Source organism: Tamandua tetradactyla, chromosome 17 (assembly GCF_023851605.1).
Source record: "Tamandua tetradactyla isolate mTamTet1 chromosome 17, mTamTet1.pri, whole genome shotgun sequence".
Lineage (NCBI taxonomy): Eukaryota > Metazoa > Chordata > Mammalia > Pilosa > Myrmecophagidae > Tamandua > Tamandua tetradactyla.
In genome coordinates this window covers 78,298,812-78,325,361 of record NC_135343.1, presented here as the reverse complement: position 1 = coordinate 78,325,361, position 26,550 = coordinate 78,298,812, and the positions used below count along the sequence as shown (strand labels likewise).

The window sequence follows — 26,550 nt, the reverse complement described above, 5'->3', positions numbered from 1 at the left end:
ACACACTCATTAAACATGATACATTCTGGATCTATCTGATACTAATTTAGAATATATAAAACAGGCTCTCTAACTCCCAAACAAGTTGAAAGTTAAAAATCTGTGTATTTCATCAATTCTAAGGTGTACTTTTTCCACCACTTAATATCTCTGAAACAGAGATGCATCTTAAAAACCAATCGTTTGACAGAATCCTGTTTTGGCAGAATTTTTTTTCTATCTGAAGCAATACTTAAAATAAAGATCTCTCTTAGAACTGATGGCATCTTAGAACCAAAGAATGATGGCAGCAAGTTTACACATCAGAACAATGAGAATTGCCCTCAAAGTTCTCAAAATCCACGTGCCTGACGTGCTTTCTTTATCAGCAAAGAACGAAGTTTCCATAATACTATTTCCCACATGCTATTACAAAAATCAGCGTTTTTAAATTCACATGTGAACAAGTAATTTTTTTTTCAATCTACCAGAAAATAAGATTTATAAAGGGTACACATGTCCAAAATCAGTAATTATCTTACAGCTCTCAAACAGGATGGTGATGAGATCACTATTTAACGTCAAGTTTTTATAACAAGTTAATGTTTTGTAATCAGTGTCTTGAAACCAAAACAAATTTAATGAAAATCAGGCAGATGACCTAATTCAATATACAGTGTATGGTTCTTGTTTCTTTTTACTTCTGGTTATTTTGTTGTTATTTTAATAATTTGCCTTGGAAGGAAAATTCTAGGACCATAAACTGCTAGTAGAGTTTCATCTATGGAAAACATATCATTATAACCGGTAAAGATCTTTGCAAATACTCTATTCTTTGAGATCAGGTAAAGGATCTTTTTCTTTAAACTCTAGGATCCTCTAATTGCTTATGGTGTGCTAAATCACTAAACCACACATACTGTGCTCACTGTTATTCACTAGTATTACCAAGAGTGATGGCATCTTGGTTAAGGAATGGCCATTTTCCTCAGAAAATCAAAATAAAGAGAAACTCAAAAAACCTCCCACTTGATTCCCTAAAACAAAGTTGTACATAGCTCAGTACCAAAGACCTCCAGTATCTTCTAATCTAGTGCTATTGGACAGAAATACAATACAAGCTTCATTACATTTTCTTAGCAGGCACCTTTTAAAAAGAAATCAGCAAAATTAATTTTAATAAAACGTTTTATTGAACCCAATATATCCAAAATGTTATTATATGCAAAGTTATTAATGTGATTATTTTATATCTGTTTTTTCATACCAAGTTTGAAATTCTGGGTGGTTCTACACTTATAGCATATCACAGTTTTAACCAGCCACATTTTGGTGCTCAATTGCCACATGTAGTGTGTGGCAATCATACTGGACAGCACAGTTCTACGTTATTTCTCTGAAACTGACGTAGATCAGCGATACTTTCTCTAATACAGAGCTGCTTCCTCTGGGCTGCCATCTTTCACAAATAGGCCCCACACTCACTCCTGCTTTGCTCACACAACAGCAACAATAATAATTAGGACTTAACGAGCATCTACCATCATGGATCAGCATTTCACACCTTAAGAATCTCAAATAAGGGCTTTAGAAAAAAAACCTGACTATAAATAGAGAGATTTGCATGTAGTTTCTGGGTGAATGAGATAAAGCACCATTTCTCATCTATTCACTCCATCGAACAATAAAACTAAAAGTAATAGTCCTAACAAGGAATAGCCAGTGATTAGTGTAAGCTTTCCTATCTACAGGGGCTCAACAAATATTATTAAAGACCCCAATATGAACTAAGTTTACCCGTGCCAAACTTCACATCTAATTCTTTATCTTAGATGAACAAAACAACTCTACTTAATCACATAACATACACAGTTTCAAGCTATAATGTACATCCACAACAGACAACCACATTCTGGAATACAAAAGGCATTTCCACTTCCTTAATTCTATAAACATGTATTGAGTATGCAGGGTGCTGGAGAGAAGACACAATAAATATAAAATCTGAGCCCTTACAGTACAAGTAAGTCCTTAGGGGTCTGACTGATTTCCAGCTCCAAGTCAAAGCAAATCTTCCCCATCTTCTTTTGAATATTACTACATAATTCTTCCAAGTATCTCCCCAAGCAGCCATGCTGCTAGAAACAAAAATAAAAACAAAAACACAATCCACGAATTTTTCATACATTACCTCATTTATTGCTCACAACAATCCTGCAGGGAGGTAACAGAACCCTTGCTGGGGAGAGAAGGAAGGGTCACAGTCAGTCAGAGAGAGAGGAGAGAGATTCAACCCAGTAGGGGTGACTCCAAAGCCATGCCTTCTCCACTCAACCACACTGCTTCCCGATACACTATTCTGCCTGCCCACAGCCATGATTTATGGTAATACATCTTTGTTACAGATAAAAAAGAGAGGGAATAACAGTACAGTTCACATGTGCTGGGAAAACCCCTGTGGGAGATCAGTTTTTGAAGAACCAGAAGCACATCTACCTTTCCCCCAGAGGCTCTCTTGCCTGGATTAGGCAGTGGACAAAGATGAAACAAAGTTGTGGATGACCATATTTAGCTGCAAGCAACTGCTGAAAGAAAACAACTTATCAGGGGGAATGGGCAAGAATGGAGCTAAATAATCACCTGAAAGAGGCTCTGGTTGAGATTCCTGTAGAGCTTATTTCTAGGACAAACCCTGAGGGCAGGTTAGCTATAGGTAAGGCAATGAATGACCTTTGGAAGCTGACAGTCTGAAGGAGAAACGCAGAAACATGCCAACTATTGATTTTGAATGTGATGTCTGTCTTAAAGAGTGGTTTCAAGTTATTTTTATTTGAATGGTTGACAACATGGTCATTCTTTGAATTTTCTTTAAAAACCAAGTAGGAAAACAGTGTAATGAAGACAAAAGACAGATGGCTGGGATTCAAGAAGTTCTAAGTAATTGTATGACCCTGGCCATGTGCCTTAGTCTCTGAGTTGAAGTTCCCCAATTGTTAAAAGATGAGGTTTGATTAGGCTAAAATTCCAAGGCTCCTTTAGATTCCCCCAATTCTGGAAATCCAAGTGGTGACAGGGTTCAAAGGTACACTAGTGCCACCTAATGACAAAAGAAGTACACTGATGATGAAAATTTAAAATTTATTTAGAATTAGCAGGTTTGAAAAGAGCTAGAAACTTAGAGATCAGTGAAAAAGAGGCCAAGAAGATAATGAGACCTAGAAAGAAAATAATTTGCCTAAAGCCGCAAAATGGTTAATGGTTCCAAGTGTGTAACACGTACAATAAAGAAAGTGACTGCAATACTATTAAACCCTGAAAACTAATATTAAAACAGAAATTAAATATTTTGCTACTCTGAAGACTAACAAAGATTAAGTAACATGGGACAATGGGCACAGATTACTTTTACAATTAAAAAGTGAATTTTTACAAGGGTACTTAAAGTACATTTACAATAGGCACCATACGCTTATATGCCAGAATTTTCTTTTTTAAATTATGAGACCACTATTCCACATTTCCTTCCAACTCAAAGTTCCTACAGGGTAAATAAACAGTAGCTCCACACTCTGCTGATTTCTCTTACAGGATCAACTGTTCTGATGCCACATATAATAATAAAGTAAAAATAAAAATACTATGTCTAATCCTAACACCAACTTGTACTCTCCTCCTCTCCTTTCTAAATCTCTACCTCATTTCCTGGACCCTAAATACAAATGTGCCTGTAGAATGCAGTCTCAACAGACAGGAAATGACCCAAGTCAAATCAAAGAGTGCTGTCACAACACTTTGTGGGAGCAGCTTTTCCTAAAGTGATGCTAGGTACTTGTATTTAAAAAAAAGACAAACAGTACACCATCAACTCTTCTGTGACCGAATTTCTTATTTTTTAAGTTCTAACTCTTCCCAAAGGAAATACAAGTCTTTACATGCCAGCTTCTCTATCTCTGCTGAAATGGAAGATCCGTTTCCTCCATTTCAGATTCTTCCTTTAAACAAAGGATTAATCATAATTGATACATACTTTTTCTTTTACTTGATAGGCTATTAATTATTTAATGTCCTTCTCTTATTCTTATGCTAGATTTAGTTTTCACTGGTTCTTATTATTTACCAACCCTTTCCAGAAAATTTACAATTTGGGGTAATATGGGTATTTACGTGGCATCTGCATGTGTGACTCCCCTGATCTGCCTATTTTGGGCTACGGAAAAGGTAACAATGGTTCTCTACCATTATTCCTACAATAGTGTAACAGGCAGCATAAAAAATAATCACTATATTATATCCATTACTGAGAACTTACTATGGACTAAGAAATATTAGAGACTACATTATTGGCTCTAATTTTCTCAACTACAAATTGAGGTAAGATTATAACCCCCATTTTGCAAATGAGGAAATCAAAGCACAGAAAGGTGAAGTGATTTACTATGTCATGTGCCTTGGGATTCTAGGAATTTAGAATCCAATGGATAGCAGCAAAGCCTTCTACCACACCTCAATCTCAGCTATAGCCCAGATGTTAGCACCGAGCTTTCGTTCCTTGGCAGTCACACAAGTTAAACCTAAAGAGTTTCATTTGTTACCGCTTACCAATATGAGAGAGGAAAACAAAAAAGAAGGAATCTTTTCCTCCTACATATTATTGACATATGTTCATCCTGTCTTCTCCATAGGAATGTAAGCTCCAACCTCCTTGGGTTTTCCCACCATAACTAATAACAAATTTACAAAAGGAAATGTACGACTCCACTTCAAATTTAAAAAATTTTCTTCTTTCAAAAAACTAAAATATAAGGGAAAGTTAACTCCTACAAATCAAGAAAAGCATTGTACAAGACCCCAGGATAATGAAAATCACAGAGAATTAGATCCTGTAAGTCTAAACATGTGCATATGATAGTCTGGGAAAGGCTGCCTCGGTTCCTCTAAAACTCCCTGGCCTCTCTGAGGCACGCTCATTGCCCTGTCCTGGATCTTTCAAAACATAAATATTATAACTTCACTTTGCTCTTGATAAAAGCTCTCATGGACCTTCATTAGGGAATAAAAAAGTTTGAATTTGACTGTCTGGTATGCAAGGTTTTCCAAAATTTGACTTCAATCAGTTCTGCCATTACTTCCTAATATAAAACAATTTTCTTGAGAGGAAAAATAATGAAGAGGTTCAGAGCAAGAGATCAGAAACCAGTAAGCCCCCGTCAAATCCCAGTTACTCTTCTCAGAAACGTGGGATCTGGTGCTAAAAATTACTTAACCTCTCTACATTCTCATCTGTGAGAAGAGGGTAATAAGAACAAACACCTCGCTGATTATACTGAAGATTAAAAACACATGCAAAATGTTTACAACAATACCTGGCACATGGTAAATACTCAACACTAGCTGCTATTATCATAATAACTGAATGAAAAATAAACAGCAAACTCTAGTTACCAGTTGAAACCTTTGCTTTCTACATGGTTGATTTTTCCATCTGCTAGTCTCCTTTCCGGAATACTGTTCCCAATTTTCCCTACTATCCAAATTCTAACCACAGCTCCTGGTCTACTACCAACACTCACTTCTCCATTCAGCTTGGGTCTTAACACAATTTTTTTGTATCACCCTCAATACCTCAAAATGGTTTACAAAGAGTTCACACATATTCTATCTTAGTATACAGTAGATGATTCATAAAAAGAAATTATTACAATAATATTAATACTCTCATCTTTCTTCCAGCCTCATTAGAAATAATACCTTCCATTGCCAAAGTTAATAACTTCATCTCTTCTCCTTATTCAACTTTTCCCTGGAGTGACATTTCCTTAAGCATTCTTTCCCTCTCTCTTTAAAATATTCTCTCTCTCCTTACGGCACTGGGGGCTTTGTTTTTCTGCCTTCAATGAAGGTCTCCAGAGTTTTGAAAAGTTTTACTTGACTCTTCTGCTCCCTCTAAGTACCATACTCCACATTTTAATTTTCATCTTTCTACTACACGCTAAAAATGCCCTCTCTATGGATATCACATTCATTTACTCATCTGCCATTCACTCTTCAATCTCATTAACCTGAGATGTTTCTGAAGGTCAGCAGTGACTTCTGCGAAGATGGTGGGACAGGACAGGCTGAGTTCACCTATGCTCCAAGGAACAACTAGAGAAGTGACAGAAAAACAAATGGGACAGTAGTTCCAGGGTGCAAGTGACCTGAGAGGGTCTTCTACATTATACAGGAAGGTCCTGGATGAAAAAGCTAAGGAACTCGGACACAGAGAACAGGGTGAGTGGGCTCTGTTGGGAATCCAATGGGGACAAGAGGCCATGCCCAAGAACGTGCCTGTCCCACAGCTAGCTTAGGCTATCAGCTCCCTCAGCTCCACAGCCCAGAGCTCCCCTGGGAAACCCAGAAGCAAGTAAACTTCTTTTCCCTGCTCAGGAGACCCTCCAGCTAATGCACAGGGCCTACCACTCCCCTTTCCATATGGAGGCCTGGAGCCCTCAGGAGTGCTCAGACAGGGAGGTGGGGGTGAGGAAGCAAGCCATGCCTCATGCTGCACCCCACACCCCACACCACGTCCCCCCACACTGAATCCCCCATGCCTCCGTGCCCTGCACACATGCTGTGCCCCATGCCTCCAAGCTGCCACACCAAGCCCCACACTGCCCCATCCTGCTCACCCAGCTGCTGGCGGCCACAGTCGGGGAGTCAGGCCTGTGGAGAAGAGGAGGCCCAAGAGCACCATCTGCTGGGAAGCAACAGAAAGTGCAGTCTGGCAAACTGTCTAGCTTCAAACAGATCCTCAAGTACAGTTGAATCCCCTGCATGAGAGCCAGGCCTTGGTTTGGTGGGGAATTACTGAAGAAACAAGTACAAACGGAGGCCTTCAAAGCAAATACAAACCTTAGAAGACTGAAGGAAATCAACATTCAAAGTAAGGCAATCAAATGCCTCAAAGCCAACAAAAAATCATAAAGCATACAAAGATGCAGGCAGATACGGCCCAGTCAAATGAGCAAATTAAAAAACTGCAGACACAGACTTTGGAAGAACTAATGAAAGATGTTCACACAAATCTCCTAAATAAATTCAATGGGTTGGCTAATAACATAAAGGGTATCAAGAAGACACTAGAAGAGCATAACGAATTTGAAAGAATAAACAGAAAAACAGCAGATACAACAGAACTGAAAGATACTGTAGACCGAATTAAAAATATACTCGAGAAACATAACAGCACATTTTAAGAGGCAGAAGTAAGAATAAGTGAATCAGAGGACAGGATAATTCAACTTGAATGCACTAAAGAATAAATGGCAAAAAAGATGGAAAAATTTGAATTGGATCTCAGGGAAATGATGGACAACACAAAGCACACACATAGAAGAATGATCGATGTTCCAGAAGGAAAAGAGAAGAGTAAAAGACTAGAAAGATTAGTTAAGTAGATAAGGGGGGAAACTTCCCAACCCTTAAAAGAATCAAATAAGCAAATCAAAGAAGCTGAAAGAACCCCAAATGGAATAAATCCAAATAGGCCTACTCCAAAACATCCTAATCAGTCTGTGTCAAGTGTTGAGGAGAAGCAGAAAGTCCCGAAAGTGGCAAGAGAAAAAGAACTCGCCACATACAAGGGAAACCACATAAGACTGAGTTTGGACTCCTCAACAGGCACCATGGAGGCGAGAAGGCAGTGTTATGATATAATTAAGATCCTGAAAGGGAAAGACTTCTAGCCAAGAATTCTTTATTCAGCCAGTTATCTTTCAAAAGTGTGAGAGAGATTGAAATTTTCATAGAGAGACAAAGGCTGAGAGACTCTGTCAACAAGAGACCAGCCCCTACAAGAAATAGTAAAAGGGAATTCTGTTGGCTGAAAAAAAAAAGGCAGGAGAGGGAGATCTGGAGGAGGGCACAGAATTGAAGCATACCAGCAGTGTAGCTTAAAGGATAAAAAGAGAAAGCGGGAAAAGAATATACAGATCGGACAAATAAAAAACAAAGGATAAGATGGTAGAGTCAAGAAATCTTTACAGTAATAATTTTGAATGTTAATGGACTAAACTAACCAATAAAAAGACACTGATGGCACAATGGATTAAGAATATGATCCATTTCTACGCTGCTTACAGGAGACTTATCTTAGACCCAAGGATACAAATAGATTGAAAATGAAAGGATAGAAAATGATGTTTCATGCAAGGCATATCCAAAAGTCTGAAAGTCTTCCCCCTAATATCTGGAATGAGACAAGGATGCCCTCTGTCCCCACTACTACTCAACATTGTTCTAGAAGTTCTAGCTAAAGCAATCATGCAAGAAAAACAAAAGGCACCCAAATTAGAAAGGAAGAAGTAAAACTTTCATTATTTGCAGATGATGATACTAGGAAAATATGTAGAAATTTATGACAAAACTTCTTGAGTTAATAAACAAATTCAGCACAGTGGTGAGATACAAGATTAATGTGCAAAAATCAGTAATGTTTCTACATGTAAGCAATGATCTAACTGAGGAGACAATTAAGGAAAAAATTCCATTCAATATAGCAACCAAAATAATCAAGTATCTAGGAATAAACTTAATCAGAGCTGTTAAGGACTTGTACACATAAAACTAGAAAACATTGCTAAAAGAAATCAAAGATTTGAATAGGTGGCAAGATAATCCCTGTTCATGGATAGGAAGGTTAAATGTAGTTAAGATGTCAATTCTACCCCAAATGATCTACAAAATCAATGCAGTACCAATCAAAAGAAAAGCTAGTTACCAAATTCATTTGGCAGGGAGAGACACCTCAAATAGCTAAATATATTCCTAAAAAGTAGAGCAAAGTGGCAGGACTAACAATCCCAGATTTCAAAGATTATTACACAGCCACAGTGATCAAAAAAATCATGGCACTGGCACATATAGAAGTACTGGACAGTGGACTTGATCGAGAGTTTGAAGATAGTCCATCAAATCAATGGTCAGTTGATCTTTGACAAGGTCCCCAAATCAGCTAACTTTGGACAGAATAGTCTTTTCAATAAATGGGAATGCGATAGCCAAAAGAATGAAAGAGGACCCTTACCTTTCAGTATAAAATTAACTCAAAGTGGATCAAAGACTTAAATAGAAGAACCTGTACCATAAAATTCCTAGAAGAAAATAAAGGAAAACATCTTCAAGACCTAGTAATAGGAAGTAGCTTCATAAATGTTACACCAATGCATAAGCAATGAAAGAAAACAGATAGACGAGAGCTCCTCAAAATCAAAAGCTTCTGTGCCTCAAAGGACTTTGTCAAAATGGTGAAGAGGCAGCCAACTCAATGGAAGAAAATATTTGGAAATCATATATCAGATAAAGGTCTGATATCCTATATACATAAAGAAATTATACAACTCAACAGCAAAAGAATAAACAACCCAATTATAAAATGGGCTAAAGAAATCAATAGACATCTTTCTGAAGAGCAAACACCGATGGCTAAAAAGCACGTGAAGAAAGAAATTAAAAATAAAACAAAAATTCAAAAAGCACGTGAATAGATGCTTATTTTCATTAGCTATAAGGGATAGGCAAATCAAGACTACGATGAGATATCACCTTACACTTATAAGACTAGCTGTTATTAAACAAACAGGGAACTTAGCAAATGTTGGAAAAAACATGGAAAAATTGGAATACTTATGCACTGCTGGTGAGAATGTATAATGGTACTACCACTATGGAAGACAGTCTGACAGTACCTTAGAAAACTAAATATTGAGTTGCTCCATGACCCAGCAATACCACTACTCGGTATGTACCCAGAAGAACTGAAAGCAGTGACACAAACAGACATTTGCACATCAATGTTCATAGCAGGATTATTCACAATTGCCAAAAGATGGAAACAATCCAAGTGCCCATCAACAGAAAAGTGGATAAACAAAATGTAGTATATACATACACTGCAATGTTATGCAGCAGTAAGATGAAATGAGGTCCTAAAGCATATGACAACATAGATGAACCTTGAACACATAATGCTGAATGAATAAGCCAGACACAAAAGGATAGATACTATACGATTTCACTATTATAACCTTGGTAAAGGTAAACTCAGAGGCTTATAATATAGAATATAGGGGACCTGGAGATACACAGTGGCTGGAGATGGATGAATGGTTAGCTAATGAGGTTGAACATAAATGTAAGGGAATGGATATAAGTGAAAGCAGTTCATTAGTGGATTTACAAGCTATACTGCCATATTGAAGTTTAACATGATGAGAGGGGTTGTACACAGCATGTATCCCACCGATTAGGAACACAAATACAGTAGTTCGTGCATGAACTACTTCAAAGGTATGAATTTTGTATAGAGAGTCAATAATAGAGGGGTATGGGGGAAAACTACTATTGCATGCAATGGTCTGTGTTTAACAGGAAGATATCAACAGTTCTACGATACTAGGATAAATTATTGAGGAGGAAGGACAAGAGTTAAGGGAAGGTTTGGATTTTCTATTTAGTAAAAGTGCATTTATTGGTTATTTTTCTCTTTGGAACAATGAAAATTATCTAAAATTGAGAGTGCTGATGATTGTACAACTATGTGAGGCTAATGTGAGCCGTGAATCTTTTACTTTAGACCTTATACATGATGCCCAATGAATGGAGGCGGCTGTTACCTATTGACTGTAGGTAACAACATACTGGCTGTTACATACTGACTGAGAAGTAGCACGATGAAGTGGTGTATACATATGATGGAATACTGTGCAGTTAGAGAAAGGAACAAAGTCGTGAAACATGTGACGAGGTAAATGAACCTGGGAGATATTATGTGGTACAAAATAAGCAAAGAAAGTAAAGAACTAATATTATATGGCCTCAGAAAATACTTGTAAGAAAATTGGGGCGTACATATATATATTTTACCACTGGGGAAACTTCTGATACTTTCCAAACATTAGGGACTCTCAACTCAATAGACCAAGCCCTTGATCTTAAGGCTTGCTCCTGTGAAGCTTATTTCTGCAGTGGAGAAGCTAATTCCACCTATTGTTTTGCCTAAGAATTACTTCCACAAAACCTCTTTTTTAACTCAGATGTGCCCTCTCTCTAAGCCCAATTCTGCAAGGAAAATCATTACTCTCCCCCAATGTGGAACATGACATTCAGGGGTACAAGCTTCCCTGACAACATGACACCCAAGGATGAGTCTGGCCCTAACACCGTGGGATCAACAATGCCTTCCTGATCAAAAGGGGGAAAAGAAATACAACAAAATAAGGTTATCAGTAACTAAGGGAATTCAAATAGAGTTAAGAGGCAATTCTGGAGGCTACTTTTATGCAAGCTTCAGCTACATATTGATAATTATCACAGTTTACCAAATCCCAACCAACACCATTTTTGTTAACCCAAAAGAACACCTAGGGCTCTATCTGAGATTCTACAAAAGTTTCACATACTATGTTTACTTTCAACCTCCAGATGGTTCCTAGGCCAGATAAGTCCTGAAACCCAGAGGGCCCAGCTTCTCCGAGAACATCAATCAGTTCCATCCCCCTATCTCATATTATCAACAGCACTTTCCAACATGAAAAAGTTAGAATGGGCATAGCCTAAATACCCTTAAAGACTGGAAGAAGGATCAAACGAGAAGGAAGAGTTATAATAGAGAAGATAGGATTTAACAAATGAATATGACTGCTGAATAATTACATTGATACTTCTTTTGCCTCCAGGGTCTTGGAGCAGCTAGAAGGAAAAACCTGAAATTGTGGAACTGTAACCCTTACCAAACTTTGAAATTAGTTCTATAACTACTTGTTGAAATTTACCACTTTTTTGTATATATGTCATATTTCACAATTAATTTCCTTTTTTTTTAAGGTGAGTGCCAAGACGGTGTCTAAGCAAGGTGTGGGATTTAGTTTGTCCTCCAGAACAGCTACCAGGAACAGTACAGAACAACTGCTAGGACCATGTCAGTGACCAGACACACAATGTACACCAGTCTGGATGAGCTGTGAGCCCATCCAGAACTGTGAGGTCCCCAAGCCATGGTGGCCGGCGCCCCTCCCCCACAGGCTACTCCCTGGAGGGGAAAGGAAAGGGACTTTACCAGCAGCAGGGGCTGAGCTCAACCAAGCTCCAATTGTGGAATTCATTCACAAATTCTGACTATTAAAACAGGCCCCAAACTCAGCTGAACCTCATCAAAGCAGAGGTCACTGATTTTTGTCCCAGCACTGAGCAGGCAGGGTTGACGGAAAAAGGAAAAACAAAGAGGTTTTCTGGGGTCAGATAGTATATAATAATCGAAAGGGTCTGGCCCATGAAGGAAAGGAGGGGAGACATAGAATCTGAAGGTACACAAAGCAACATACCAGCTTAAGCTCTTGATTGACATATCCGAGGAACAGGGGCCCTGCTCTGAGAAGGATTTTTCTCTTTCTTTTTTGTGACTGTGTTTCTACAAAGGCTTTACTGCCTTTGGATACAGCGGCAGGACTTCTCAGGCTGCAACTGCCCAGGCATAGGCAGAAACAAGCTTATTTGAGGGTCTGGCTGGAGCCTGTGCCTTCCCCAGGGGAGGGGTGAAGCCCAACTCAGGTGGAATCCCTCCCTCAAGGAATTCAGACCCCAGGACCTGGAAAAGGGAAGCTATTAAACCCAGACTACAACCTCTCCTCTGTCTCAACAACATCCCATCAGGGAGAGTCTGCTGAAGTTAAAGATACCTCATCATGCTATGGTGGTGGGACCCACAGGCAGACAACTGCCACATACTGAGCAGGATGGGAAAAACACAGGGTCCAGAGACTTCATAGGAAAGTCTTTCAACCTGCTGGGTCTCACCCTCAGGGAAAACTGATACAGGTGACTTTTTCCTCCTGTTAGGAGGCCAGTTTGGTCTGGGAAAATCTGGCTTGGGTCTACCATACCTAAGTAGACCCTCCTAAGGGTGGAGGGGAAAAGGTACTATACAGGCAGGGCAAGAAACAAGAAAACAACAACTGAAAAATTCTCCTCTGCTAAACAAAACCTATGCTAGAAGCCAGAAAAAGCTGAACTGAATGTCAAAGAACAGACAGACAACAAAGTCATCCAGCAAGAAAATCCTAGGTAAAAGAAGTGGAAACAATCTCCAGAATTAACTAATTAATTAAATGGCTAGACACCAGCAAAAAATTGTGAATCATACTAGGAAAACTGAAGATATGGCCCAGTCAAAGGAACAAACCAACAATTCAAATGACATACAGGAGTTGAAACAATTAATCCAGAATGTTCGACCAGACATGGAAAACCTCATCAAAAATCAAATCAATGAATGGAGGGAGGATATAAAAAAGGCAAAGAATGAACAAAAAGAAGAAATCAAAAGTCTGAAAAATAAATCACAGAACTTATGGGAATGAAAGGCACAGTAGAAGAGATGAAAAAAACAATGGAAACCTACATTGTCAGATTTCAAGAGGCAGAAGATAGGATTAGTGAACTGGGGGACGGAACATGTGAAATCTCACAAGAAAAAGAAAATATAGTGAAAAGAATGGAAAATATGAGCAGGGACTTAGGGAACGGAATGACAACATGAAGCGCATGAATATACATGTTGTGGGTGTTTCAGAAGGAGAAGAGAAAGGAAAAGGAGGAGAAAAACTAATGGAGGAAATCATCACTGAAAATTTCCCAACTCTTATAAAAGACTTAAAATTATAGATCCAAGAAGTGCAGTGACCCCAAACAGAATAGATCCAAACAGATGTACTCCAAGACACTTACTAATCAGAATGTCAGATTTCAAAGAGAAAGAGAGAATCTTGAAAGCAGGAAGAGAAAAGCAAACCATCACATACAAGGTAAGTCCAATAAGACTATGCGTAGATTTCTCAGCAGAAACCATGGAGGCGAGAAGATAGTGGGATGATATATTAAATTACTAAAAGAGAAAAACTGTCAACCAAGAATTCTATAAACAAAACCCAACTTTTAAAATTAGAACAGTTGTAAGTTTACAGAAAAATCAAGCAGAGGGCAGGCCACGGTGGCTCAGCAGGTAAGAATGCTTGCCTGCCATGCCCAAGGACCCAGGCTTGATCCCCAGTGCCTGCCCATGTAAAAAAAAAGAAAAAAAAAAAATCCAGCAGAACTTACAGAGTTCCCATGTATGCCCCACTCCACAGTTCCTTATTATTAACACTTTGCATTAGCATGTTACCTGTATAACATATTATAATAAATAATTATAACATAATTATTATAATTATGCTATTAAATGGAGTACAGAATTTACATTAGGGTTCATTGTTTCTGTTGTACTGTTCTATAGTTTTTAAAATTCTTATGTAAAAAGAATTTTCAGACATTTTTTCCCCTGAAGTGGAAGATAAACATCAACTAACATTTTATACAAGTTACACAATCATTAACTCTCTTGACAGATTGAAATCGAGTTCTTAATTGTTCATTAAAAATGCACTTTTTGTTTGTTTGCTTTTTAGAGTTATTTGCTACCAAAAAGGTTTATTTTAAACTATAAAATGTTACCATTTGGGTAGTGGCTGATGGTGATGGTAGCACAACATTGTAAATGTAATCACCAATGAGCTGCACACCTGAGGTTGTTTAAAATGGGAAATGTTATGCTGTACATATGTTCCCATAATTTTTTTTTAAGTTACCAAATAGTATAATATAGAAACGGGAAGAATTAGGCCATAAATGACCAAACCGCAAGAAAATTCAGATTACTCTTCATGGTTTTATTTACAACAGGACTGCTCTGCCACTACTTCCCATGTATCTAATCTACACTTTGCCACATTTCGTACTAATACTGCCACAGGTCACAGCATGGCACGTGAGCATAAACGCCTGGTATACGACAAGTGACACACAGAGACACTGGCTTAAGTATTTGTCCTACCACCAATACCTGAAGGAGGTGGGTGTTCTCCACTTGCAGCAAGCACATTTGGTTTTATCAGTAAATACCCTGCATGCTTCTCTTGAAAGGGAAATGTTGGTTAAATTGCATCTGGAAAGGCTTGGGAAAAAAGAGACAGGTTCTTACCACCTTTTAGATTTAGCACACTGTAAAAAAAGAACTCTGGCCACTGTACAACCACACATGCATTAAATACAGTACTAGATGAGACAATGGCAAAAGATGGAAGTACGACGTGATGGAAGCTTACCAAAACCCATTCCAACTTCTTTCTCATAACTCTTTATTGTAGTAACATACACACAACTCAAAATTTCGCATTTTAATCACTCAGGTGTACAATTCAGTGGTATTAATTACATGCACAATATTGTGCTACCATCACCAATGTCCACTATCTAAACTTTTCATCACCTCAAAAAGAAACTCTGCATTCATTAAACACTAACTCCCTCTTTCCTTCTCTGCTGGTTTGAAAGGCTACATTTTACCCTGATCCAATCTTGTGGGAGCAATCATTTTAATCCCTATTCAGTAATGTAGGTTGGAATCTCTTGATGAGATTATCTTCATGGAGATGTAACATGCCCAATTGTGGGTATTAACCTTTGATTAGAGGGAGATGTGACTCCACCCATTCCAGGTGGGTCTTGATTAGTTTACTGGAATCCTTTAAAAGAGGAGGCATTTTGAAGAGCGAGAAACTGAGGAGAACCACGAGACCCCACACAGCCAGAGACCCTTGTTGATGAAGGAAAACATCCCTGAGGGAACTTCATGATACAAGAAACCTGGAGAGAAAGCTAGCAGATGTCACCATGTTCACCATGTGCCTTTCCAGTTGAGAGAGAAACTCTGAACTTCATTGGCTTTTCTTCAATGAAGGTAATCTCTTGTTGGTGCCTTAATTTGGACCTTTTTAACAGACTTGCTTTAACTGGGACATTTTCAGTTTCAGAATTGTAAACTAGGAAATTAATAAATTCCCCCTTTTAAAAGCCATTCCATTTCTGGTAGCACATTCTGGCAGCAGCAAACTAGAACACCCTCACACTTTGGTCCCTGGTAATCTAATCTACTAACCGTCCTTATGAATTTGCTTATTCTACGCATTTCGCATACGCAAGATCATACAACATTTGTGTTATTGCGTCTGGCTTATTTTACTCAACATGATGTTTTCGAGGTTCATCCATGTTCTAGCATGTATAAGAACTGCATTCCTTTTTATAGACAAATAATAGTCCATTATTGTATATAGCACATTTTGTTCACCCATTTGTCTGTTGATGGACACTTGGGTGGCTTCCACCTTTTGGCCACTGTGAATAATGCTGATATAAACATTGCAGTACAAATATCTGTTCAAGTCCCTGCTTTCAAATCTTTGGGATATATAGCAAGAAGTGGGGTTGCTGGGTCACATGGTAATTCTATGTTCAACTTTCTGAAGAACCACGAAACTGATTTCTATGGTGTCTACACCATTTTACATTTCTATCAATGATATATAAAAGTTCCAAATTCTCCACATTCTGACTAACACTTGGCATTTTCTGTTTTGGTTGGTTTGTTTTTAATAATAGCCATCCCAGTGGGTATGAAGTGGTATCTCACTGTGGTTTGGATTTGCATTTCCTTAATGGCTAATGATGTTGAGCAAACTTTCACATGCTTATTGGTCATCTGTGTTTCTTCTTTAGAGAAGTGTAAATTCAAGCCCTTTGACCGATTTTTAATTTGGTTATTTGTCTTTTTGCTGTTAAGTTGTAGCAGTTATTTATATAATCTGGCTATGAAAGCCTTACAGATATATGGTTAGTAAATATTTTCTCCTATTCTGTAGATTGTTATTTCACTTTCTTGATAATATCTTTTAACGTACATAAGTTTCAAATTTGGATGAAGTCCATTTTATTTATCTTTTTATTTGCTGCCTGTGCTTTTGGTGTGATATCTAAGAAAACACTAGCAAATCCAAGGCTATGAAGTTGTCTCTGCGTTTTCTTCTAAGAGTTTAATGGTTTTAGTTCTTATGTTTAGATCCTTGATTTATTAAGAGTGAATTTCTGTATATGGTGTGATGTAGGGGTTCAGATTCATGCTTTTTCAAGTGAATTTCAGTTTTCCTGGTACCATTTGTTGAAGAAACTATTCATTCCCCAATAAATGTACTTGGCACATAGATGTATGGTTTAATTTCTGAACTCTCAATTCTATTCCATCAGTCTGTATGTCTATTTTGATTACTGTGGCTTTGTCAAAAATTTTGAAATTGGGAAATACAAGACCTTCAACTTTCTTCTACTTTTTCAAGATGGTTTTGGCTATTTGGGGTCCCTTGCAAATCCATTTGAATTTTAAATTCCTGCAGAAACAGTGCTGCACCTTTGATAGGGATTGTGTTGTATCTGTAGATCACTTCAGGTAGAATAAACATCTTAATATTAAGTCTTCCTATCCATGAACACAAGATGTCCGCCATTTGTTTAGGGGTATTTTTAAATTTCTTTCAGCAATGTTTTGCAGTTTCAGCATACAAGTCTTTTACCTCCTTGGTTAAATTTACTCCTCGGTATTTTATCCTTTTATAGTTGTTATTGTAAAAGGAATTGTTTTTTAAATTTCCATTTAGGAATATTTTCTGCTAGTGTATAGAAACACAATGGATTTTGAATATTAATTTTGGAGCCTACAATTTTTCTGAATTTGTCTGTTAGCTCTATTATTATTATCGTAGATTCTCTGGGATTTAATAAATAGAGGATCATGTCACCTGCAAACAGAGAAAGCTTTACTTCTTTCTTTCCAATCTGATGCCTTTTATTTATTTTTCTTGCCTAAATGCTCTGGCTGGAGTTTCCAGTAAAATATTGAACAACAGTGGTGAGAGGGGCCATCCTTGTCTTATTCCCTAACCCGAGGGAGAAGGCCTTCAGTCTTTCACCGTTGAGTACAATATTAACTGTGGGTTTTTCATCTATGCCTTTTATCAAGTTGAGGAATTTGCCTTCTATTTCTAGTTTTCTAAGTATTTTATCATGAAAAGGTGCTGGATTTTGTCAAATGCCTTTTATGCATCACTTGAGATTGCGTGCTTTTCCCTTGTGTTAGCACGGTGTATTACATTAATTGATTTTCTTATGTTGAACCAACCTTGCATACCAGGGATAAAGCCCACTTCATCATTGTGTAAAATGCTTTTAATACGCTATTAGAATTGATTTGCAAGTATTTTGTTGAGGATTTTTACATCTATATTCATAAAGGAAAGTTGCAATGTAGTTTTTTCTTATGATGTTTTATCTGGCTTTGTTGTCAGAACAATGCTAACCTCATGGAATGAGTTAAGAAGACTTCCCTCCTCTGTGATTTTTTGCAGCTTTTAATAACAGTACTTTTCTACTCTTTTTTTTTTTTTTTACCTCATTTTGATTCAGAAAGTCTGCATAAAAGCCATTCAAATACCACTCTCATTTTACCTAAATTACATTATTAAACATAATTGCTTAGATATGTTTGGAAAAAACAGGATGGAATTTTTTAAACTCAATTTTCCTATTTTCCCTTTTTACCATATTTAAAGAAGAAATGTATATAGGAGCACCTTCTTCACAGATAGCTCAGATTTGGATCATAAGATAAAATAAGTTTATGGGACTCAATATTTCATCTTGTAGTTCTGTAAAACTGAAGCATCAAATGCCTGAATTATTTTGGCTTACATGCTGCCTGAATTGGATCCACATGACAAACTGCAATATATCCTCATATAACATCTGTTTGTAACTGTGACTCTGATTTGAGTAACTGTTATTTCTTTGTCTCTCTAAGTAATAAATTCAAAATTACTTAATGAGACCATCAGGCTCTGACAAGTTCTCTTTTGCAACTTCCCTCACATCCAAACCCTTTCTTCCTATTGCCCTTCCCACAATGCCAACTGCATTGTGAGACCACAGCTACAGTCTCCTAGCTTCTTACATCTAGTATTGCCAAAGCAAATCAACCCTTCAATGGGGCTCTCTATCTGCCAAACATTTAAGTCTCCCATTTAAGACATCACAATCTGTCTCTAGTTTAGCTTTCCTGCTGTAATTGCCCTGTCCGCTTTCACTATGCCCAGTTACCCTATTCATCTACCCCTGCACTCCCCCAACCCACACACATCCCATCTTCTCTTTCTGCTTCCTGAGCTTTGCTCACTCCATTCACCGTCTTGGAATGCCCTTCCACCGTCCTTTGCCCATTCAAGTACTACTTGTCCTTCAAAGCCAAATTCAACCTCCTCTCTCCACGGTCTACCAAAGCTAGGAATGCTTTCTTTGGTCTTTATATACCTAGTACTTTACAAATAACTCACTCGGCATGTCTCTGATACCTGGTAGTGTCAGCTAGGTTTGTTGATGTTTGTTTCACCAGATTACACAGCTGATGGTATAACTGGACTATGTGGTGATCTCTTGCCATTTCCTTATCCAACAGCTCAGTCACAGCAGTTATATTTGACTGAATAATTGGTAAAGATATTATTTATTTGCTCATTCAATAAATATTTATTAAGTACTTTGGGGAATTGAATCATGTCCCTCATAAAGAGTTCTAGTTCCTAACCTCCTGCCCTGCAGGTAGGAACCCATTTGCAATTAGGACCTTTGAAGATGTTATTGGTTAAGGTGTAGACAAACTGAATGAGGATGGGCCTTAATCCAAAATGGGTGAATTTCTTATAAGCAAAGGAAGTTAGACACAGAAGTAGAAACCACAGGAGGAGACAGAAAGAGACAGATCATCACGTGATGGAGGCACCACCAGACCACTACAGACATCAGAGAAACATGGCCCCAATACCTTGAAGTTGGACTTCCGGTCTCCAACACTGCAAGACAATATATTCCTATTGTTTAAGCCAACTAGTGTGTGACACCTGTCATAAAAGCTCTGGAAGACTAAGACAAGTCTCTAAAATGCTAGGCACAGTTATAGGCACTTAGAAAATTTCAGTGAATCATACAGATAAAAATTCCTGCTTTCATGGGACATTCATTTTAGTAAAAGGGAAACAGAATTTTTTTTTAAGGTAAGCTATACATAAAGTGCTAAGTGTTATGTGCTATGGAAAAAAATAAGGCAGGGAACAAGGATAGGGAGTATAGGATGGGAGAGAAGCTGCAATTTTAAGTAGAATGATCAACAAGGTCTCTCTGAGAAAGTGACATCTGAATAAAGTAAGAGAGCAAGGTATGTAGATATCTAGAAGAAAAACATTCCAGGCAGAGGAGGAACAAAGGCCAAGACCCAAAGGCAGAAATACGCCAGTATAACCAGGGAGGAGCAAAGCTGACAGTGTGGGATGGTGAAGGAGAGAGCGAGGAGTGAGGGTAGAGAAGCAACAGAAGCTGGACTATATTAAGTCCTGTGAACTATTAAGGGACTCTGGCTTTTATCACACCTGTGATAAGAGGCTGTGAAGCACTGTAAGCAGAGGAATTACTTGAGCTAACATTTGAAAGGATCAATTTGGATGCTCATGAACAGATTGATGGGACAAAGGGAGAGACAGGAAAACCAGTAAAGGACTGTAACAATGAACTGGTTGAGAGATAATGAAGCTGTGTGGACCAGGATGGTCACAGGAGAGGGAGTGAGAAGTGGTCTGACTCTGGACATATTTCAAACAAAGAGCTGCTAGGATCTGCTGATGGATTAGAAGTGGGGTATAAGAGAAAGAAGAATCAAGGAAGACTCCAAGGTCGGATGGAGCCATCATTGCCTGGGATAAGGATGACCTTGCAGGGAGCAGGCTGCACGTGGGGAAGAAGAGGATTTCAGGTAGTGGCAATGTCAAGTTACAGAACCAAATGGGAAAATTTAGTAAGCAGTAAGATATAGGAATCTGGAGTTAGGGGAGAAGAAAAGCCTACAAATAAGCTCTGAGAGTTGTTGACGTACAGATGGTACGTAAAGTGATGGGACCTGAACGAAACCAAGGGGGTGAGTTAGACTAGGGTGAGATCCAAGGACGAAGCTTCGGGCACCCCAAAAGGTGAGGAAGAACAGGGAAGGACACTAAGAGAGCAGCCAGTGTGGCAGAAGGAAGGCATTAACGCTGACACGTTGAAAACTGAGAGAATAACTCATGTTTGTGAGGCTCCTGGCACTGATTTAACTTAAACTATGGAAGGTTAAAGGAGGGACTTAAGTTTCCCCATTTATGATGGCAGCTATGGCTAGGCAGAGGTTACTAAGGATACAATACAGTTTTCCATAAAAGTAAAAGTAAAATTGTAAAAATACAATATTGAATGAATTCCATTTTCCATAAAAAATAAAAAATAAAGGAAACTGAGTGATAAATTGGACCAGAGTTTCTCTGTCTTAGAACTACGACATCTGGGACGAGAAAATTTGTTGTGGGGGCTGTCCGATGCATTATAGGATGTTTAGCAGCATACTCACAAGATACCAGTAGCACCCTCACCCACACCCCACTGTGACAATCAAAAATGACTCCAGATACTGTCAAATGCCCTTGGGAGGCAAAATCAACCCCAGTTAAGAACCATCCAGTTAGAGGAAGCTGTTAACAAAAACTAGCTCCTGAAGTATAACAGAAAGCATACTTGCTGCCAAATTCAACTGCTAATTTCTGCTGATTTTCCTTATTTACACCTGTCTGCTCTCTAGTCCAGGCTCATTACCAGCCACCTGACTTGGAAAGTTCTAATCATATTCACTTCCCAGACTGAGGAAAGCAATTAGCTCAACCTGCCATAAAAAATATACTTCTAATTCTTCAATATAAAAGACACGTTCAAGCCTACCCAATTCAAAATGGCTATTTCTGATTATAAATTCACTTTACTAAGTGTATATCATTAAATATATATTAAAGTTATCTTTTCCCTCAAAAATGGGTCCTCTCCTATGGGTTTATCATGTCACTAGAAAATATATATATTTTCTCCTAAAATGATCAATTATCCATTCTGTATGCTATCCTATTTATAAATTTTTTTTTTCATCGTTGATTTCATTCATTTCCTTCCTAACATATCTGTTCAAAATGATACCTAATTTTAATAGCTGTATTTGCGTTAAAGAAAATTAGTAGCCTCTTCTGTTAAAGCAACAAAATATGAGTAAGAAAAAATCTACCATCCACTTTCTGTGACAAGCAAGATGTATACAGGAGATTAAATTCTTACTCACAAAGGCAAGTTCACCAACCATTAAGGAAAAAAAATTACTTATTCAATAAGGATCAATGCCAAAGAAAAGAGTAAGTGCTGAGGGCAAGTGGGATTATGTATTGTCTAACCTGCATGGGATTAATCTTCACTGAGCGTTCAAAGCACTCCACACATTCTTTGAACTCCTTGTTTCGAAGGTGCAGGAGACCTTTGGAGCGCTGAGCGCGAGCACTGCGGTGCTGGGACAACTCCCAGGCCTTGTCATAGCAGGAGTGGTCTTGAAGGACATCTCCAAGCAAGCAGTATAAACTTGGTGTTTCTTTTTTCTCCAGCTCTTGTCTAAGGATTTCTTCTGCCTAGATAGAACAACAGAAATAACAATAACATAGTCCACAATCTGGATTCACCTGATCACCCGAAGTTAATCCTATATCCTTTCCCCACCATGCTCTTTACCACATTTCTGATCATTTTCAGCAGAGAGCAAAAAGGGTTTTCATAGCTATACTTTCCATCTTCACACACACACAAAGACCTTCATATAAACAGTGGTATAGCCAAAGATGCTAAGATAGCAATGGGCTGAAATGGGTATAGATATCTAAGAAAGTCATCCTTGAGCAGCTAAAATGAGACTTCAAAGTCCTTATCTTATGTAGTTGGTAATCTGGAAATCTGTTTATTTGATTTCCTTTAGTTTGGACATACGGATAATTCTTAAGTAGTCTAATTTTCCTGAAATATTTTCAAAGAGTATTGTGCTTCTAAAATCATCTTTGGATGTTGGCTCTTTTGCATTTCTGGTTCATGATGGATTATGCAGATTTTTTTGGCCTAATCTGAAAACAGAATCAGAATTTATAAAACTTTTTCTAAGGACGCTATTTCTGGAGGATTGCTGAATTACAATGTAGGATGAATTCAGTTTCACTAGTTCTCCTAAATGAAATTTAGCGCATTTGACTGGGTTAATCAAGTATGTTTTGGTCTTCCATTTTATTTTTTCTATTGGCTTTTAGCTATACATCATTTTATTACTTTTTAGTAGTGGCTCCAGGGCTAACCATACATCTCCAATTTATCAAAACTCATTTAAAGTTAATATTGTATTACCTCACTTCTACCACTTCAAAAATGGTATAACCTCAAAACAGCATAATTCCACATGCTGTTGCTGTCGCACATTTTACTTCTACATAGTCTAAACTTCATCTTACAATGACATGTCTGCTTCAGTTTTATTTTAAGCAAATTAAAAGAGGAAAAAGAACGTCTTTTAAATATTTATCCAAATATTTACAATTTCTATAATCCTTCATTCCTTCCAATAGATCCTAGTTTCCATCTGGTTTCATTTTCTGTTAGCCTGAAAACCGTTACTTCAGCAGGTCTGCTGGAAAGAAATTCTCTACATTTTCATTTATCTGAAACTGTCTTTTTTCTTTTGGAAGGAGTATTTTCACTGGATATAAAATCCTTTGACAAGTTGTTGTTTGTCTGTTTAAGTACCTTAAAGATGTCTTTCCAGTGAGTTCTGGCATCTACTATTTCTGATGAGAAGGCAACCATCAGTCAAATCATTGTTTCTCAGTTTATAATGTGTGCCCTCCCCTCTCTGCTGCTTTCAAGATTTTCTCCTGACTACAGATCACACTTCCCACTTTGTTTGTATATGGGGTGATTTTGTATTGAATTCTGGATATCATGACTCTGTATTCTGTTATTTTCTTTGCTGACTGCTGAATTTAGTTCTAGCAGACAATTCAATTACTGGCTAACAATCTTGAATTCAAGCAGGCTTGGTTTTATGATTTTTTAAGGCAGATCTGTGGAAAGTTCCAAGTTTTACCGAGCTCTTCAAGCTGGTGACACCTGAAGTTCAAACTCTTGTCTTTCCTACAAATACTGTTGCAGCCTAGTTTTAGGTTTTGTTAGGGTGGCTCTTGACTAGGCCTTACCATAGGCAGAGGTCAGCAAGCTTTTTCTGTAAAAAGCCAGGAAGTAAATTTTTCAGAGTTTGTGGGCCATACAGTCTTTGTCACAATTACTCAACTCTGCCACTGTAGTATAAAAGCAGCCACAAACAATAGATAAATGAATGGGCATGGCTGTGTTGCAATAAAACCTTATCTATGAAAATAGGCCACGGGCCAGATGTGGCACACAGAACACAGTTTTCCCAACCACGTTCAAGTGCACGGTCCTTATTCCCAAGGGGTGGCCTTGCTGTTGCTTAGATGACACCTGGGATGCTAATGCGGTATCTCTACCCTCGCTGGGCTAGGACACCAATGTTCTGTTCAACCTCTAGTTCCTCTTTTCTGATCTCAATCCCATAGAATCTGAACTCTTATAAACCTTTTATAAACTTACCCTATGCATTTACAATCACTCATTGGCCAAGTTTCCACAGTGAACTACCATAGATTTCTTTCCTGCCTCCCCTCATGCAGCTCCTGCTCCCCAATGACTTTCCCATAGGCTCTTCAGCAGCCAAATGCTGATCTCTGTTTCTAAGCTTAGTGAGAGTACCATGCTGTATGCTTACACTCTGCATCTGTGTTAGGAAAATTCCCAGTTGGGAAGCCAGGATAAACGTCATAGCCTTTATCTCATGGGTTTCTTCTTTCTGGAGCACAGACTTTCAGTACCTGTTGTCCAATGTATAAACAGTTGCCTCTTACATTTTGTCCAGTTTTATGGATGTATGACATATTACTTCTCTAAAGATGAACACAACAATATTTCCCAACCTATCTTCTTATAATGTGAACCATATACTCCTCTCATCAAGAGGCAGTGGTCAATATGTCTGTGTGTGAATCTGAGTGGGTTTTTGACTTCAGTCAAAGTGACAAATCTGTGATTTTCAAGGCTAGGTTACAAAAAAGTCAAATAGCTCTGCCTGGTTCTCTTGGGACACTCACTTGGAGTCCTAAGCCACCATGAAAGGAGTCCATCTGCCCTGAAGTTGCCATGAGGTAACAACCAAGCTAATCCATGTGGAGAAATCACATGGGGGGGACCTGAGACTACATGGAGAGCCAGAAGAAAGAATTAGTGATTTTGAAGATAAGACAACTGAAACTATTCAACCTTAGGAAGACGAAGAAAAAAGAATGAAGAAAATTGAATAGAGCCTAGAAACCTGTGGGACACAATCAAGCATATACACCATGGTGGTTTCAGGAAGGAAAAAAAGAGATAAAGATGCAAAAGAATATCCAAACACATAATGGCTGAAAACACCTCAAATTTAATGAAAGTCACGAATAAGCACATCCAAGAAGCTCAACAAACTGCAAACAGGATCAATTCAAAAGATATCCACACTATATTCTAGTTTTTCTTCAAATCGTATATATCTTTCGCCTTTTACGAAAGATTTCCGTGGAGAGAAGCAGTTATGAGTCGTTGAACAATTTGTTGAAGGTCTTGGTTTTTATCAAGGCCCAATGCGTGCGTTAAAAAAAAAAAGCAGCTATTTCCTTTAAAGTTCTTTGTAGTTGCTCGTAGGGCTTTTTTCGTTAAAAGCAATGAAAATAATAAATAAAATAAACGACTTAGAAAAAAAAAAAGATATCCACACTAATATACATTATAATGAAACCAAAGAGAAAGAGAAAATCTTGAAAGCCACATGCCACGTACAAGGGAGCCTCTATAAGGTTAAATGCCAATTTCTCAACAGAAAATACAGAGGCAAGAAGGTAGTGAAATGACATATACAAAGTGCTGAGAGGGAAAAAAAAATTGCCAACTAAGAATTCTACGTCCAGGAAAACCGTCTTTTGAAAATGAGGGCGAGATTAAGACATTCTCACATAGATGAAAGCTGATAAAATTCATCATCACTATCTTGGCCCTACAAAAAATGCTAAAGGGAGTACTTCAGGTTGAAAGGAAAGGACACTAAACAGTAGACTGAACCTGCATGAAGAAATCAATACCTCAGGTATTGAGTAAATATAAATGCCAGCATCATATTTTGGTTTGAAACTCCACTTTTTTTTTCCTGTTGTTTCAAGCCATCTAGTTTACGATACTTTGTTATAGCAATGCTAAGAATCCTAAATGACCCTATCTGGTCCTCAATAAATGTCTGCTAACTGAATAGCAATAAGCCTGCTTTATGGAGTGCTTACTAGATGCTAAGCACTAAGCACTATTCTAACAGTTTTACAGTACATTAATGCATTTGCCTCTCATAACCACCCCATAAGGTGGGTGCAGTTACTTTTTCTTGTTCTTACACTTTTTTTTTTACATGGGCAGGCACCGGGAATCGAACCCGGGTCCTCTGGCGTGGCAGGCAAGCATTCTTGCCTGCTGAGCCACCGTGGCCCACCCTGTTCTTACACTTTTAATTATAGGAACTGTAGGTTTCCAGAAAAATCACACATAAAATAATAGCTCCCATAAACCTGCTTATTAACAATACCCTAACTTAAT

At 38.0% G+C, this 26,550-nt stretch overlaps 1 protein-coding gene, 1 long non-coding RNA gene and 1 other non-coding gene across 6 annotated transcripts in view; 1 reads left to right on the top strand and 2 right to left on the bottom strand.

Annotated features, from left to right (window-relative positions):
* The window catches only part of TTC27 (tetratricopeptide repeat domain 27), a 312,437-nt gene that overhangs the window by 61,130 nt on the left and 224,757 nt on the right, over positions 1–26,550 (bottom strand). For 3 of the 4 annotated variants that reach the window (XM_077135029.1, XM_077135028.1, XM_077135031.1), the window contains one exon: positions 22,227–22,454. The exons of the other annotated variant lie outside the window; for it this stretch is intronic. In XM_077135029.1, the coding sequence (XP_076991144.1) occupies positions 22,227–22,454 (228 nt within the window). The remainder of the gene's footprint in view (positions 1–22,226; positions 22,455–26,550) is intronic. 4 annotated transcript variants of the gene reach the window in all.
* LOC143661773 (uncharacterized) lies at positions 1,911–6,795 on the bottom strand. Its single transcript, XR_013164820.1, has 3 exons — positions 6,648–6,795; positions 6,039–6,123; positions 1,911–2,218 (listed from the first exon to the last, which is right to left on the bottom strand). It is a non-coding gene; the product is annotated as an uncharacterized LOC143661773 (long non-coding RNA).
* Positions 25,433–25,551, top strand: LOC143661838 (U5 spliceosomal RNA). The gene has a single exon (XR_013164876.1). It is a non-coding gene; the product is annotated as a U5 spliceosomal RNA (small nuclear RNA).